The following is a 16,665-nucleotide window of genomic DNA, read 5'->3' on the forward strand; positions in this document are numbered from 1 at the left end:
CCTGCATAACAAGGATAGAACTACAGTACAGTGTATGACATTATATCGTCATAGATAGATAGATAGATAGATAGATAGATAGATAGATAGATAGATAGATAGATAGATAGATAGATAGATAGATAGATAGATAGATAGATAGATAGATATTCAGTAAATATGTAGGTGTGTTACATTTAGTGTTTCTGTTCTCACATACACAGTGTTCACTGGAATTTAAAACGACATTTGGCAATAAATGGCAAAAAACTGTTGCGTTGATGCTCTATATATAGATGACCTAGGCTCCAAAAATAGATCGTAGTTAATTAAAAAATCCATTCATAGGAATTATCATTTTTAATTGAATTTTTTTGTTTCCTCTCACATTTTCAGCTTCTCAATCATAAATGACCATGACCAATATCAGATATCTTACATGGAAATGGACTGATCATCTTTGTGTGCAATCAATGATCATTTTTGCCTCATGTCGTGCGAACATAAACTGTATTTAGACAATTTAAATTCGTAACTTCGTAAATCTGCAGTTGAGCTCAACTGTGTACTCAGGACCCAGAGGCCTCCAAGTGAGCAATGATCGCGCATGCGCAGACGAGTGAAAAAGCAGCATGATCGGCTGCCTGTTATTTTACGCTTTGTATCCGCTATCCCGGTACTTGCTCAGACGACCCTTGGGTAAGAAAAAAAACAAAAAAACATGCGTCTGCAGACAATTCAATGACACTGTGTCCTTTGTCAAATGCACGGCGACGATAACACGGATACGTCGCTAGAGCTAAGTTTTGAATGCATTTTGCTTGCTGGAACGGTCGCTTTTATTCCCACGTTAGCGAGTTAAAGTTGTTGTTTTGGACACGACTTTAGCTCTCATAAATCCACCCGCACAGTCCGCTGCTGTGAAGCACAAAAGTGTGGCGAAAATAATATTTTACTTGCAGGACTTAACTGTCGAGCTTTGGAGGGGAACATGCTAACGTTTAGCTTGCACCTGTTAGCAGAGCTCTTGTGACGTCACGACGACTGCGCATGGCAATGTTTTGAGGCGAGAGGATCGACCAACAATTAAATTAAAGTGAAACTTCTATCACTAAAAGTGTTCGGTAGGCTTCTCATTAGATAACAAAATTTGTCCAAACACTTTTCTGAATATAAATATTTTTTTCTCTGTCGAAAGTGTTGTTTAAATTTAGGCAACTAAGTCAAACACTGTTTTGAGTAGATTATTTTATTGAAACATTTGTAATTCATTCAAACTCACTCAGAAAACGGAGCTTTTTAGGTGTTCGTTAGTGTATAAAGTCGACAAAAGTGGAGGTCAAAAAGTTCTTGACTTGTGTCCTTCTAAGACCCATCCTGGACATTTGTTTTTGTTCTATATCCTTTGACTCATTTGAGCTACCCTGTGAAGTCCTAGTGACCTCAATCGAGGACATCCTAACCTTTCCATTTATGTCTTATTTGATTGGGTGGGATGCAATTAATTTTATTGGCTTTCTGAGACAAAATGGACACAATAGTGGACACGTGAAGAGGCTCAGGAAGATACAAACACAAATTTAGCAAGTACGTTTTTAAAAAATATACGGTGCAGTTATGCGTTACTATTCATCTTCAAGTATACAGAAATGTACATATGATTTTGAGGCATTTTCTATCGTCGCGCCCCTTCAGTTCAATTTGATGCAAATTACATACTGTAGCTCTTCTTTTTGTAATATGTAGCTGTTGAGTACAATTTATCCAAATATGAACTTTAGTAAATGTAATGTGTGTAGATGTAATGCAGGATCTTGTATTTTGTCATTCTGGCAGATGTCAATGACACGATGGCGAGTGAGAGTGCTGCTGCCACAATTCAAATGGCCATTAAGTCTCCAAAAATTCCAGCGGATGAAAGCAGTTTGTCAACAGGGCGAAAGGAGGAAATGATGAGCAAACGATCATCTGACGAGGACAGCAAGTCGCCACATGAAAGGCGGCTGGTTTGCGTCAATCACGAAGGAAAAAATGAGGCCCAATCTGCTGCGACGGGGAATGACTCAAAGGGAGAAGATAAACAGGAGGGACCCAAAGAAGAAATCGGGCAATTTAAGCAAAAACACTCCGAAGAAACTGCAGCTGAGGACAATGATCGATATATCATCTCCCTTATGGCAGCCAAAATGAAAAGCTTAGAAGACCCGCCAAATGCAGCGGTGTGCATCAAAGGGGAAACCGAATGCTGGGATGAATATGCCACGGTAACCGATTCGAAACAGTGGCAGACGTTACGTCCCTCCGGTGCTGGAAATCATCACGGTACGCAAAGGGGATGGCACTTCCCTGCGGGACTCGGAGGTACGGAGGAAATCTTTTGCCCACTCTGGCGGTTTCCTAGTCTGAGCTATTATCCTTCACCGGAGCAAACGACGCCCTTTGAAGGTGTGGATATGACATCTCCCTGTATTATTACAGATGAATGTGATATTCTTTCATGGTTTATGTAAGAAATGATCTATTCCAACAGTAATCTGGCGGTTATGGCAAGACTGTGAAACAGAGCACTCGGACACTCCGGAGGTCCCTTTCAAAAAGAGCGTCATGGAATTTACTGTCATGTCCTATAACATATTGGCCCAGGACCTGCTGGAGGCCAACGTGGAGCTGTATAAGCATTGCCCGCCAGAGGTACTGGACTGGAGCAACCGCTACAGCCTTCTTTTGGACGAACTGCAGAAATGGGCGCCAGATGTGAGTCACGTAAAAGTTAAATGGGAAATCAACCCAAATATTTTCCTTAATATGTTCAGTGTGCCCCCACTACTCCTAACATGGCATTCTGATTACTATTGCTTTTGCAGGATTAAGAATTAAGCAGCATCCAAGAAGATTTTTTAAATAGGGTTGCATTTGGCAAAGAGTATTGAGATAAAAAACATGTCTTCACGAACGTGAATCCATAAGTCACTTTTTCATTGCTATTCAGATTCTTTGTCTCCAAGAAGTTCAGGAGAACCACTATCAAACTCAACTGTATCCTTTCCTGACTCAGATGGGTGAGTTTTCTTTCAATGCACACTTTATTTTCAATGTCTGGAACACTTTTTAAATATGAGAGCTATCATGTTACACAGGCAAAATGCGACAAAATGTGCGCGCCTCGTTGATCTTTGCTATGTTGTCATAATCTGGGTGAAATTTCAGCTCCTCTTCTTTCAATGCTTTCCCTTTGATGTGAGTTGTCTGATGTATAGATCAAAAGAATAGACGAAATAACCCTCAAGGGTTAAAGAGGAAGTCAATTGAAGAAAGAATGATTGAAATGGTACTCTGGTTAATCTTGTGTTTATAGAATATGAATTAAACCGCAAAATCCATCTTTTTTTTAATTTTTTATTTATTGAATTCCTTTTGCCACTTGCTGTCGATTTGAAAATGACATTACAGTTGCTCAGGTAATACACGACCAATCACAGCTCAGCTGTTTGTTCATTCGATGTTTGCAAACTGAGCCCCGATTGTTTGTTACCTAAGCCCTGAGCAACCGTCATTTTCAGGTGGCTAGAGGCAAAATGGATGAAAACGGGTGGATTTTTCCGCTTAATTCATTATCCACGAATGAAATATTAATCAGGCCCTTCAAAACAACCTGTGGACTACAAATTTCACTCTAATTTTTCCCTGCTTCTTGTCCAGGCTACAACTGCGTCTACAAGCGCCGCACGGGGAACAAGACCGATGGCTGTGCTACTTGCTATCGCCGCAGTCGCTTTTCTGAGCTGTCAGTCAAGACCATAGAGTTCTACAAACCCCAAATCAAGTTCCTGGACCGACACAACGTGGGCATAATTGTGGTGCTACAGCCCGTTGTCTCTCAGGGGTCCGAGGTGGAAGCGAAGGCTTCGCTGCTATGTGTGGCCAACACACACCTGCTATTCAATCCCAGGAGGGGCGACGTCAAACTGGCTCAGTTGGCCATCATGCTGGCGGAAATCGACAGCGTGGTCCAGTCGCGGAAGGCTAAAGGTGAACGCTGTGATGTGGTCTTGTGCGGGGACTTCAACTCTGTGCCATGTAGGCCTCTTTACCAGTTCATCACCACCGGGGAACTCTACTTCCAGGGTCTGCTGGCGTGGATGGTGAGACTCGACTGCTTTATCGTTTTGCTCATTTACGATGTCCACTTAATGGATACCTATGAGGTGCATTGCAATTTGGAACTTTACCTTAAACCGTAGAACTGTGAGGCAGACGTGCTCACCACGTTTCCCAAAATTCTTTCATCCATCCATTTTCTGTAGCCCAGTGCTTCTCAATTATGTTTTGTCAATGGCTAGGAAGAGAAAACGTTTCGCGCCCTACTAGGTGCGTTGGCTTGCTTTTTGTGCAAAAATTATAGTAATACTCACTTTTCTATAGCGGTGCAAACTGATTTAAAAAAAGAAAACCCTCATGGTTCAGATCAGATTGTTTTTGGGGTCATGTGACTAATCAACAAACACTGTGTGGTCAAAGATAGTCCATTAGATTAGAAAATTAGATTTTTAACTGAGTTCTTTGTCCTCCTCTTCTTCGTCTTCTTATCATTATTATTTTTTTTTCATCTAAAAAAATATGACTTTTAAGGGAGTTCTCAGGTTAATTATTATTCTATTATTATCATCATTGTTTTCCATATTTCTGCTGAATTTAAGTCCTCACTTTTCCCTTTTTCTGTATACAACAGGTTTCAGGTCAGAAGGATCTTTCACACAAAGCCACTTGCGATGTACTGTGTGCTCCTTTATGGCCCGACTGTCTGGGAATTTCCGACAGCTGCCAGTATGTCGCTTCCAATGAGCTGGACGCAAGCCACAATCCAATCACAGGTCAGTGTTTGAACCTGCGTGATATTCTGTATGAGCAGAAACAATAAATCGGACCCACTGTTTGACTGCAATTGCTTCAAGCTTCTCCTAAAGGGAAAATTCAATACAGCCACAAATTCCTCTTGGAACGGTGTTCCTGTCCGCTTACTTTTGTCCGTCCATGTGGTTTACCGTTAATTCCTGGCGTCACTGACAAGCACCCAGGTAAAGCCATACACTTATGAAATACATCCTAGCAGCCAGTTTTACAACACATTTGATTATTATTATTATTTTTTTTAATATTCAAGATGTGTCAAGCAGAAGTCAACCACATATTAGGTCAGTTTGACTGTATTACTCTTCAGCTGTTTATTTTGCAAATCAAATTTTCCGGCTATGTCCATACGTATAAGTTTCTGAAATAAATCGTTAGGTTTTGTAGAAAAGTCACGGAACAAGCAATGGGAAATTGAGGAAAAAAGGTTTCTCAACTCATTCAGTGCCAGATATTTTCCGGTCCTTCTTTAATATTTGGGGAAAAACATGTAAATAAGGACATAGGATTGAATTTCTGGACTATAAAGACTTACAAATACATTTTTGAGTTTGAATGGGTTCAATGTGGATCAATCGTGAAATCGCACTTGAATGTTAAACTGAATTTATTTAGTGTCTTCAACAGTAAAAAAAAAAAAAGTTAATATTTCATTAGATTTCATTGCCTTAAATAACATTTTGCCCCTCCCCTTCAATCTCAAAATGATAAACTGCTCAAGGCTCAGAAAATAACCAATCACAGCTAAGTTTTTGAATGTCACATGACTAAACTGGATTGATCGTGTACTTCATAAAGGGAAATGGGACAAAATCAAGCACTTGTAACACTCTGCGCGAAGACATCAGCGACTTGTTTGTGTAGACATAGCCTTCAAGTTACATAAAGCATCTTAACAGTGATTCGCAAAATAATTTGCACATTTTCATTTCTATGCCTGACAGTTTTCAACGCATAATCAGACACAAATTAGACCTGGAGTCCGCCTATAAACACATCCTCCCTGACTCCGGCGACCCCGAAGTCACAACCTTGCACTCTGAAGGCGGAGCTACTGTGGACTACATCTTCTATTCCCCTCAACGTGCCTCAGATCGACCAGGCATCGGTAGGATTCCTTATTGTCGTACGTCGTATTCAAAAGTCCGTATTTATGGTAATAATTCTTTGGATGCTTCTATTGTTTCGCTTACCAGGCCAATTTGGCTGCGGGGGTCTGAAGTTGCTTGGTTATCTCTCACTGCTATCCGAGGAAACCTTATGGTCCATTCAAGGCCTTCCCAGTTACATATTTCCATCGGATCATCTCAGCCTTGTGGCTAAATTCCAGGTGGACTTGAACGCAGCACCGTGTTAAAAAAATGTGCTTTTATGGTTCTTCGGAGAGATTTTGAGGTGTTTGCGAAATTGCGCTCCAAAAACAGATTAAAATAAAACAAAAAATCTAATTTGGGTCAAAAAGGGGCTGACCCGGAAGGTTGCCTCCAATCGACTCACCGTTGAGCCAAATTCTTGTTTTTATTTTTTTGACCGAAGTTTTTTTTTTTTAATAGAATTTATCAAAATCCTCCTCATACCCAGCCTCATCGTTTGTGTCCATTTTTGTCTAACGCACGAGACATTGGAAAGACCGACATGTCCTCCGTTGAGCACAATACGACGGGTAAATCGAAGGAGGTCAAAGATTTAGACCAAAAACACATGTACACTACAGTGGACACAAATAAATAGGCTGAGTCTCAGGAGGATATACTGTAGATGATTGTTGCTGTTAACAATTTGCACATATTTATTTTTTTTCTATTTTAAGTATTTCAAATTATTGTTTTGAATAAATCCTTTGGTTATTATTATTTTTTTTATAATAGTGTTCAATCAAGCAAGAATAAAGCTTTGCAGACAAACTAGTGACAATCTAAAACACTATTCTTGGTGGATGTCCAAAGAATTAACCTCTAAATGTATAGTGATAAAGAATGAGGAAAAAAAAAAAGAGGCGATAAACGCTTATTCTGTGGCAATTTATTGATCATTTTAAATGTGCAGTATTTTACATATGGTGATCTTAAAAACAGCACAACTCAGTTCCTAAAAGTACAAAAGATAAAAAGTGCTGTGAACCTTGACGGTCTCTTTATAAGGCAATCGAAAATGTAAATTGCTACAAAGAAAACACGTTGACGTATATAAGCGAAGAACAGTTCCAATACAAGTGAAAACGCTTTGCAGCCACAGTATGCGAAATGCAGCCTAGTTCTTGATTTACTCAACAAATGACATCCTTGTATTTATAGCAATGACGCATTCATGATAATGTGTCACTAAGGTCCATAGAGCTCGAAGCACGCCGCCTTGAAGGTGCTGATATTTGAAATTTCATAGAGTAAATTTCATCAGTAAAATTGTCTATCTTGTGCTCCATTTGGAAAAGAATTGGGGCCAGTGAAAGGGGGAGGGGGAGTTAGGATTCTCACTTTCAGCCTGGAAATCTGACATCTGAGGATTCTGACTTTGTTTTCTCAGAAAACGGAATCCCAAGTGAGAATTTAGACAGTCAAATTTCTTGACTTTGAGGCCAGAACCGTCTTTTATTTCTCAGGATTCCGACTCGAGAAGAATTCAGACTTTAACGTGAGAAATTGTATGCTATTGACTAATATTGGTGAAAATTTCTGATTAAAGTAAGAAAGTTCTCAAAATTCTGACTGCAACAATCAAATATTGACTTAAAAGTCAGACTGTATTCTAAGACTTAAGAATTTAAAGTCTGAAGTCTGACTTTATTCCAAGATTTCTGACCATAAAGTCGCAAGCATAGGTGTCGGATTCTAGTCCTCGAGGGCCGGAATCCTGCTTGTTTTCCGCTTTTTTTTTGCCCAACACATCTAACTCAAAAAGTTAGGTCCTCAAAAGTTCGAAAACATGCAGGATACCGCCCCTCGAGGACTGGAGTTCCACACCTGCGGTCTAAAGTCAGAAAATGAGATTCCCGCCTTTCACTGGCCCCAATCCTCTTCCGCGAAGAAATGACTAGGATTTTATTTTATTTATTTATTTATTTTTCATGTTTAATCTTTGATTGAATCTGGTCACAAGGCACAAGGGTAGTTTTTTTCATCACCACGCAAAGTAGTCCTTGATTGAATTTGGATGTAAATTGACAACATACCGACTCACTTACAGTACGACACATATTGATATGTCAAGTAGCACATTTACGCTGATTGATACTCTATTCCTAATTCTCTAATGTAACCTACAGTACATAGAAAGTTAGTAAAAATGTTTACACACAACAGCACCGGTTATGCACGTACAATGCTCAACAAGTATTAAAAAAAATATATGATAACTGAACAGTGAATGAGGCTTTTTTGTGTATGTGTATGAAAGAGAAGGGTGATAGTTCCCTATTGAACGCTGCATTCCAAGAATAGGCCACGGAATCAGTGGCTTTATCCGAAAACGAATCTTCACACTCGAATCTGATAAACGTTCATGTCTCCAGATGCTTTTTGTTCCAAAACCTTCTTCTCCCCAGAGGGCCTGAAACCAAAACACAAAGTTAGCCTAGGTTCACACTGCGGCCTTAGGTGACACAATTGCAATTCTTTTCATCTCTATCCGACCTGCGTACGATCTTTTGATGGTTGTGTGAACGACACAAAACTGATTTTTTTCAAATACGGAAACGATACGTATCTGATCTTTTGACTCCGAACGGCCAGGCCGCATTTATCGCAATTCTGTGCTCAAAAAGGTGGAAGCAGCTTGGAAAAAAAACTAAACAACAATAGCGGAATGTAAATATTCTAAATAAATGGAGAACAAAGTGTATTTTCTCTGCGTGCGTGGCTCCACGACAGCGAGGGAGACGTTGCTGCCACGGCTCAAAACGCCATGACCAAATACCGCACCTTTCCCCGGGTCGCATACAGCTCGCGTTTATTCGGAAATGCGAAGGACGTTACGAAAACATGTCATCAAAAAATTGAGCATTAAACCCCGCAGTGTGAAGCTAGCCTTAGTGGCGCCGATAGTTCTAAAAACAAAAGTATTCAATGGATAAGCGTACCGTCTTTCAACACGGCTGACCCTGCGAATGGGGCTTCCTTGTCCTTTGAGGGGTGAGCCCATGCTATTTCTCCTGTCTTTGGTGGGAGAAGGCGGCGCAGGCTTCCCTATCTGGAGACAGAAAAAGCACTGTAACCATGATTCAGGAGAGCTAATGTGATTGCGCTGAGCGCTGGCCGTAAAAAGGAAATGGCGATCGATGGGATTGGGCGGCCAAGCGAGAAAGCGTCTCGAGACGTCTCATCAGTCTTATTACAAGCAGGGCTCAGCGTCCAGGCTGCCGTCGTTTGTTTAGATGGGAGAGCAGGTCAACTCGGGTTCACTAAACATTTGTCTTCAGGATTGTAACATGGAACTCAGTCAAAATACAGTGAAGAGGTTTTTCTTTTTCAGTATTTGGTACGGGCCAATAGAATGGGACCAGTTGGTCACTTCCTGCCCTATTAACTCCAAAATTATAATATAATGCAATAACACTTTGCGGAATTCACTTGAGGGGGTTTTCTGGTCCCCATTAACTCGTTCAATCCTCCCCCCACTACTACAGTCAAGATAATCAAATCCAGGTACTACTATGCTAAAATAAATTTTAAAAATTATTTTCAAGTGTTTGGCTAAAGTAGGGTCTATAAAATGGCTAAAACTAACATAATACTAAAGTACCTGAAGTTACCAATTACTTTATTAGTATCTAAAGTAAACAATAGTACTTTATCTAAAGTAATCAATTACTTTAGTACCTTTATAGATTACTTTAGTCCTTTATTATCTAAAGTACATTACTTTAGTCCCCTAAGTAATAGAATACTTTATTTTTTATTATCTATTATTAAAGTACTTTATTTAATCAATTACTTTTGTCCTATATTATCTAAAGTAGAGGTATCAAACCCATTGTTATCATGAGCCACATTTTAGTTTGACACATGTGATGTGAAGTAATTAGTACTTATTTAATTTAGTCGCCATTTTTAGACCCTCCTTTAACTAAATACTTGGGGGGAAAAGGGTGAGAACAAAAGTATAAAGAAGTACCTGGGATTGAATGTTAAGAAGCTTAAAAATATGTCTTTGGGATTGAATGAGTTAGCTGCAACAAAACAAAACAGGAAACACTGTACAGTATTGCTAATCAAGATGAACGAAAGCCAACCTTGAGCCTCATGTCCCGAGTGTGCCTCTCAAGCTCCTTGCGGAGCTCCTCCTTGCTCAGCTGGTCCAAATCCAGGACGGAGTGCTTCCACTCGATCTGCTCCACGCTGTGAGGGTCGTGCGACACGTATTGGCCGATCTTGACCTTCCGCAGGCTGTGCCAGTAGCCGCTGTAGGCCCCCTGGAAGTCCTGCACCAAGTCCATCAGCGTGCGGTGCTCCAGGGGCTTGAACATCAAATCCTCCCGTCGACTCATCCCCAGCGCGCCGAAGCGTCCGCCGCTGTGGACTCCCAGCACGATGTGGTAGAAGTGGTTCCCTGAGAACTTGGACTTAAAGCTGAGGGGGAAGCGCTCCACAGCCGGCATGCTGTTTGTGAGGTAACTTCGTCCATCTTGGTCAAGGAAATGCGCTAGACAAAAACCAAATGTGCCATTTTAGCAAAGCGTACCGTCGTAAAGATACATTCCCAGGATGACCGCCTCCAAGCATTTGATTGGCAGGGCTTCACGCGTCATCTCCTTGGCGATGTCCATCAATCTGTGCGGGACAATAAGTCGACATGTTGCCAACATGAACCCTTGTGCAGTAATTTCTCCATCCTTTGAACTTTACATCAAAAGCTTTGGAAAAAAAAAAAAAGGCACCGGGGAGCTGAAATTTCACCCAGATAGCGACAGCATGCCAAATTTCAACATACCACAAACACTTATTACGCAACTGGAAGTGTACCAATCATTGGCTAAATAACTGAAAATGATGTGGGGAAAAAACGACCCAAAAATGATCAAAATACTGCACAAGGGTTAACCCTTGTGCACACACTTTGCGCAGTATACACATAGCATGTTTTCCCTAATTTGGTGAATGCGTTTAAAGGCGTAATTAATACAGTTATTTATAATTTTTTTTCCTTCAATCACTCAAATTGTTCAGTTGCTTTTCTACCGCCACCTACTGTCTTAAGGTGAAACACAAGTCAACAAAGAATTTTCTGCTTGCCGCTCAATGGAACGTTGCAAAAAATCGCAGGAAAATCACAGTAATAAATCCTATTAAAATGCATCTCAAATAATCTACTTACCGGGTATATTGGTTTTATATGGTCCAAATTTTTGACAATGATTTTTTTTTTGTATACAAAATCTCACACGTCCTGCTGCAATCACATAGAAATATCAGAATCGTTGCAGTTTTACACATTTTTCTTGTTTTAATCATCTGGAAATTTCAGCTCCCTAGTCTTTTTTTTCCTCATTGATTCTTTTATGATATAAAAAAAAAAATCAAATGAATTTCCATAATTTGTAACATAATTCCACAAGGGTTCTGAGAAATATTTCCACGTACGCAGTAAGAGGCCGGCTTTTCTTTATTTCAAAAAACTGTGTCCCGGTGTGATTGTATCTGTAGGCCTTAGTTAAGACAGCATAGATCGAGTGCCTTGTGATATTCATAGGCTGTTGCTTAATTATGAATGGGGTCTAATTATAGTCCCACAAACATTTTTTCACCCATCTTTTTTTTATAAAAGAGAACAGATGATAAGGCATCTTGTGTTTGTTGCATAATTCAGAACAAGCAGCCATGTCTGCCAAGCAGCAGACTTAGGCTCAATAATCATTTCTCTGTTGTCAAAGGATACTGCAATTCCCTGATATATTTCTGTATGGCTTCCAGGCGCAGTGGGATTGCGGTGGTAGGCTGGTATGTAGGCACACTTGGTATTGGAATCTGCAAAACAAACGGTACGGTTATACAGTCGGTGAAAAATGGCGATGAACTTGGTGAACACAACGTGAACGGTTAGGACGAGAATTTTGTCATGGAAAAACACATAAGATACCGTAATTCCCCACATGTAAGACACACCTGTGTATAGGACGCACCCTTAATATCGGGGTCAAATTCTGGTGTTTTCTATGTTACCGTTTAAAAAACGCACCAACAATTTGGCAACAACTCTAAACTTTACATATTTTCTTGAGTTCATATCCATAAGTTATATGCAGTATTTGTTGCAGGTTAAGTGTCTTAATTTTCCCACAGTGTGAGCGGTCAATGAACGCAGCGCCAGAGGAAAGGTGAATGCGCTCAAAGCTGTTTTTCCTTTTCCACACAAAAACAAATGACATCAAATGGAAAGCATTCAGAGAAGACACTAAGGAGCTGAACTTTCGTCCATCTCTCGGCTAAAATACTGCGATGAACGATGAGGAAGAAAATGGTCAAAATACCACACAAAGGTGAACAAGTTCAGACATATAAAGGCTATATGGGATTTTTCAAAATTGGTCTCAATTGAAAGCTAGCCCTGTATACTAGGAATCAGGTGAGAAACTCACCGCCATTTCACACTGGTAAATAATATATTAGAATGATTACAAAGCAAGAGGGAAACTTTGCCCCCTGGTGGTAGGATGACAAAGTGCTTGATTTGACATGAACAATAGCAGGCTTTTTAAATGTTAATATCGGCGAGGATTATCTTAATCAAGCGATGTCAAAATAAGTAACCTTATAGACAGTAACAGCCCAAATACTTCTGAACCTCACTTGGCTGAAAAGTTTACCTTGGGCAGGTCAGTTGTCCCACGGATGCTCTTTCCCAAATCATCGCCGTCCGGGTGGATCCGGGCAACGTGGCGCCACATCCTCTCCCATGTCTCCTCGTCCATGGGGAGGCCACTTCGGTTGACGTAGAAAGGCACCCCTCCGTCCCTCAGCTCTTCATCTCCTTCATCTTCCTGCTCCTCATCCCGCTCCTCCACTGAGCCCACCGTGGCCCTCAGCATCCCGCCGACGGAATCCCGGCACGGATGATGCACACGCTGATGCTTTGGACTACTTCCTGGTGGCCCTGCTTGATGATTTGAGGTTTGCATTCAGAAGGGTCAGTCTTACATCCTCCAGTTTATGCAACTAATTTCTCCAAAGGGTTTTGAGCTGTTATGATTCATAACGAAGTGGCCTATAGAAGTGCAGATTTCTTTGCACACAAAACGGTTTTGATTTTACGTTGACTCCACAACAATGTCAAAAAGAGATTTTCCATTCATTGGTCACTCATCATATAAGAAACTGCAGGAAGATAGTTACAGGAATTGTTAACCTCTTAACTAAAAATCCACAAAGCGGCTCGCTCTTTTACGCTTAAAAGGATTTGATTTGGCGATCACTCTACAATCTTTTTAAAGACTAATTCCCAGTTCATTCGGATGTCTTTTAAACAAAGGAGAACCAACAAATGATCCGCTCGTCCAACAATTCCCATTACCACGTGAGACGTTCACCTCATTTGCGTTTCTTATCGAAAACAATATATATAATTCTATCCGAGGATTAGTATTTCAAAAATGCTGCCGGGTCTATCCAAAGCCAAAGCGTGATGCTTCACATCCGATAAGGTCGACACTCCCTGACTGGACCTCACTGCGCATGCTCATAGCGAAAAGAATGAGCTCAGTTGTGACGAATGGTGAGTTCAGGTGCCCTCGTAAAACGTAATACTCTTGAATATTGTACACGTTGATGCCGTCGCAATTTTAACCACACTTACCTTTGTAATGAGGACAAAGGAATGGGAGTGTGTTTAACATTTGGAAGAGGAACAACGATTAGAACGATGACGATTTAAAATAAGGATGGTGTGAGGTTCGAGAAATGCCCTAATCTGTATTTTGTGTCACTAAACATATCCGAACTCCTACTGTAGATTTCAGGACGAAGTAATAAAAAAAAACATTAAAAAAACCATAAAAAAAACCCTCAAATGTAGCCATCTGCAGCAGTAAAAACATTGTAATATCTATAAGTAATTTTAATGGTCAAATTCTTTTTCATGTAAAATTAAACGCTTTTAAATTAATTTTACATGTTGAATAAAGATGACATCACGTGTCCAAGATTTAAGTAATGGCCAATCACACCGTAGATTGTGAGTCACATAACAGGTGAGCCATGATTGGCTATTACACAAGCCTTGAGCACAGGGCTCATCCTCAATTAATAGCAAGAGCAAAAGTGTTTTTAAAGATAAATTGTACCTGGAAAATAGTCAAATTAAAATATCAACTTTTTAATGGTGAAAATGCCTAAATAAGTGCACTCTCCCCATACCTAAAATGTAATAACTTAATAAAAATAATAAAAATGTATATTTGTATGTATATATATAATAAATATATATTTGATATGTTGTATGCCATATCACAAAATGTGACACATATTTAGGATACTGGAGGTTTTTCATGTTATCAATTTGATAACATTTTTTGTGATGTTTCACCACAAATCACATCGTGTGCCATTAAAAAAAAAAAAAAAAAAATACCCCAGACTTCAAGACAACTGCAAAAAAAAACATTTATTGAAACTCTCCAAATCAACTGTTGTCTAATTTTATGACAGAAACATAATGCATCATTTGGCTTCAGTTCAATACACCATATAGATTCAATGACCACAAAATATTATATTTACAAGGATAGCACATTTGTATAAATAACTAAAACCTTGGTGCACCGTAGTCATCCGGCATCCTTTCAATGTTGTACCTGTGTAAGAAGAATACATTAAAAAAAGTTAGCGTCATTATTTTTGGAAGTTGTTCTTGTGCGCAGGCATACGTTTTTCTTACCTGTGGTTTGAGATGTACATAATGGGCACTCCGGGTATTTTCCTTACCCTTCGCTTCAAATCTCTATCCACAGTAGCCAGAATGTAGCATTTGTGCTGTGGAAATATTACGAAATAGTTATCAATATTATTCTGCTACTATGAGAGTTCACATTCAAAACAACTTCAGGCAGATGCTCCTAAATAGTTGATATATTAATATTATACCTGTGTTACCCTTTGGACCAGACAGTCATCAGCGTATGTTCCTTTGTGTGAGCAAGGCAAGCGTTCAAACCTCGGATCCTTTGCTATCCTGTAACAGAAAAATAGAAATATTTTGTGATTGTGATAAGAAATACAGATTTGTAGTGTAATGGGTAAAACACGGTAAAAATCTGCTAATGTGAGAGAAAGCTTTTGTACCTTAGCGCAACTCTGTATCTCATTCCAAGTTTCTCAATTTCAGCCATCACACAGTCTGTTATATAAGGGATACCTGGATGGAACAAATATTTGAAATAAATAATACATGTTGCTATAACAGATATAATGAAATTCAATAACGGTGCTTACATTTGGCATACAGGCAGTCCATCATAGACTGAACAATATCCAGTTTGGCCTTTATGGAGAAGTTGATGAAATTGGTGTCGACCAGAATGTGGTACGGCGGACCCAGTTGAGTGTTGTACTGGAAGAACAGACACGATGCGTACTTGGGCCTGTACGGATAAGAGTCATCAACAAATGGATAGCATTTTCATGGTCCAAATTCAAATGGTCACTTACACTTCTCTCTCCTTGAGTGCCGAAGGGTCCTCTTTCTTTTTTTCTTTGGCTTTAGCGCGATCTTTCTCTTTTCTGGAAGGCAAACAAGTGGAAGTGTCTTTTGCATTCAAACTAACAACTAGGAACCACTGACAATAAATTAGGACTCACATTCGTTGATCTTTCAAACTGATCATCCGTTTCATTACAGCAAACTTCTTCGTTTTCTGTTTAGGCTAGGTGGGAAAACAAATGCAAAAATAACTGACAATATATTGAAGCGTGTACGTGTTACATTGTGCAAAATATATATTGCCTTAGATGGTAATGTCAAAACATCAATGTAATAAAAAGGAGACAACCAAAACTTTTTTAGTGGCCCATCAAATTGACTATATGAATGATGAGTAATCATATTCTTCAGGACAACTGAACGTCAAAAGTATAAAGGAGTAATTTGTTACAGTATATATAAAAAGTACTATTTTTAAATAGACAATATGTTACATGAAATGTCAAAATATTAAAAACAAGATGTTTGATTGCGACAATATGTGCTCTTTCTGAATGGAACGTTGTCTGAGCTCTTTATTCATTAAAAGATGCTATTTCTGATGTTTAAAAAAATATCCCGTTTAACCGCTCCTTCAGATGATGAAAAACACAATCTTTTTTAGGTACATCACAAAAATATCAACATCAATTGTAACGTGTAACTTGGCAGGTAAACGTAAACTCGTATTATAACCACTTTATCATCATATCGTACGATATTTCTTTGTAACGCAACATCTTTTTTTTAAATCATCACGACTGCACTTTCGTAGTATTTTGCCATTATTCTCGTCAATGCACGACAACAATATGCTTGTCATGTGTTCCTTTTTATAAAAGAGAACGTACACTATACTGTGCAGATTTAAGCTAACAGCGCTAGCGCGAAGGCTTATCTGCTAAAGCTTTGGCGTGTATTTAACAAAAACTGAAATATAAACATAATAGACTAAATTCACACCGCATCGTGCATTTCCATATATATATTGCGTTCATACCATGTTTCAAAACGACGATTTAACTCCTTTGACAATCCGGTTACCGAATGCTATTCCGCCCGCGTGTGTGTCGACGCAAAGTGACGTCATCAGACACCGACACGCTTGCGTAT

The 16,665-nt window shown here is 39.4% G+C and overlaps 3 protein-coding genes across 4 annotated transcripts; 1 reads left to right on the plus strand and 2 right to left on the minus strand.

The window, feature by feature from the left end:
* Nucleotides 1-604: 604 nt before the first annotated feature.
* Nucleotides 605-8,244, plus strand: angel1 (angel homolog 1 (Drosophila)). 2 transcript variants are annotated; one of them, XM_088433589.1, is made up of 10 exons: nt 605-678; nt 1,816-2,424; nt 2,510-2,733; nt 2,969-3,038; nt 3,679-4,121; nt 4,709-4,850; nt 4,932-5,054; nt 5,141-5,171; nt 5,832-5,995; nt 6,084-8,244. In XM_088433589.1, exons 1-10 carry the CDS (start codon nt 612-614, stop codon nt 6,242-6,244), a joined length of 2,034 nt encoding a protein of 677 aa, XP_088289715.1. In that variant the 5' UTR covers nt 605-611; the 3' UTR covers nt 6,245-8,244. The 2 variants fall into 2 exon arrangements, with proteins under 2 accessions (XP_088289715.1, XP_088289716.1); XM_088433590.1 differs by having other exon boundaries at nt 4,944-5,054.
* Nucleotides 6,890-13,527, minus strand: vash1 (vasohibin 1). Its single transcript, XM_088433591.1, has 7 exons — nt 12,686-13,527; nt 11,758-11,846; nt 11,463-11,519; nt 10,578-10,652; nt 10,115-10,496; nt 8,963-9,072; nt 6,890-8,433 (listed from the first exon to the last, which is right to left on the minus strand). The coding sequence occupies exons 1-7, from the start codon at nt 12,995-12,997 to the stop codon at nt 8,361-8,363; spliced, it is 1,098 nt and encodes a 365-aa protein (XP_088289717.1). The 5' UTR covers nt 12,998-13,527; the 3' UTR covers nt 6,890-8,360.
* Nucleotides 13,528-14,463: 936 nt separating this feature from the next.
* Nucleotides 14,464-16,641, minus strand: fcf1 (FCF1 rRNA-processing protein). Its single transcript, XM_088433258.1, has 8 exons — nt 16,553-16,641; nt 15,672-15,736; nt 15,522-15,593; nt 15,306-15,454; nt 15,156-15,228; nt 14,958-15,045; nt 14,752-14,846; nt 14,464-14,668 (listed from the first exon to the last, which is right to left on the minus strand). The coding sequence occupies exons 1-8, from the start codon at nt 16,553-16,555 to the stop codon at nt 14,620-14,622; spliced, it is 594 nt and encodes a 197-aa protein (XP_088289384.1). The 5' UTR covers nt 16,556-16,641; the 3' UTR covers nt 14,464-14,619.
* Nucleotides 16,642-16,665: the final 24 nt, after the last annotated feature.

Source organism: Hippichthys cyanospilos, chromosome 14 (genome assembly GCF_059441005.1).
Source record: "Hippichthys cyanospilos isolate Australia breed blue-spotted pipefish chromosome 14, RoL_Hcya_1.0, whole genome shotgun sequence".
Classification (NCBI taxonomy): domain Eukaryota; kingdom Metazoa; phylum Chordata; class Actinopteri; order Syngnathiformes; family Syngnathidae; genus Hippichthys; species Hippichthys cyanospilos.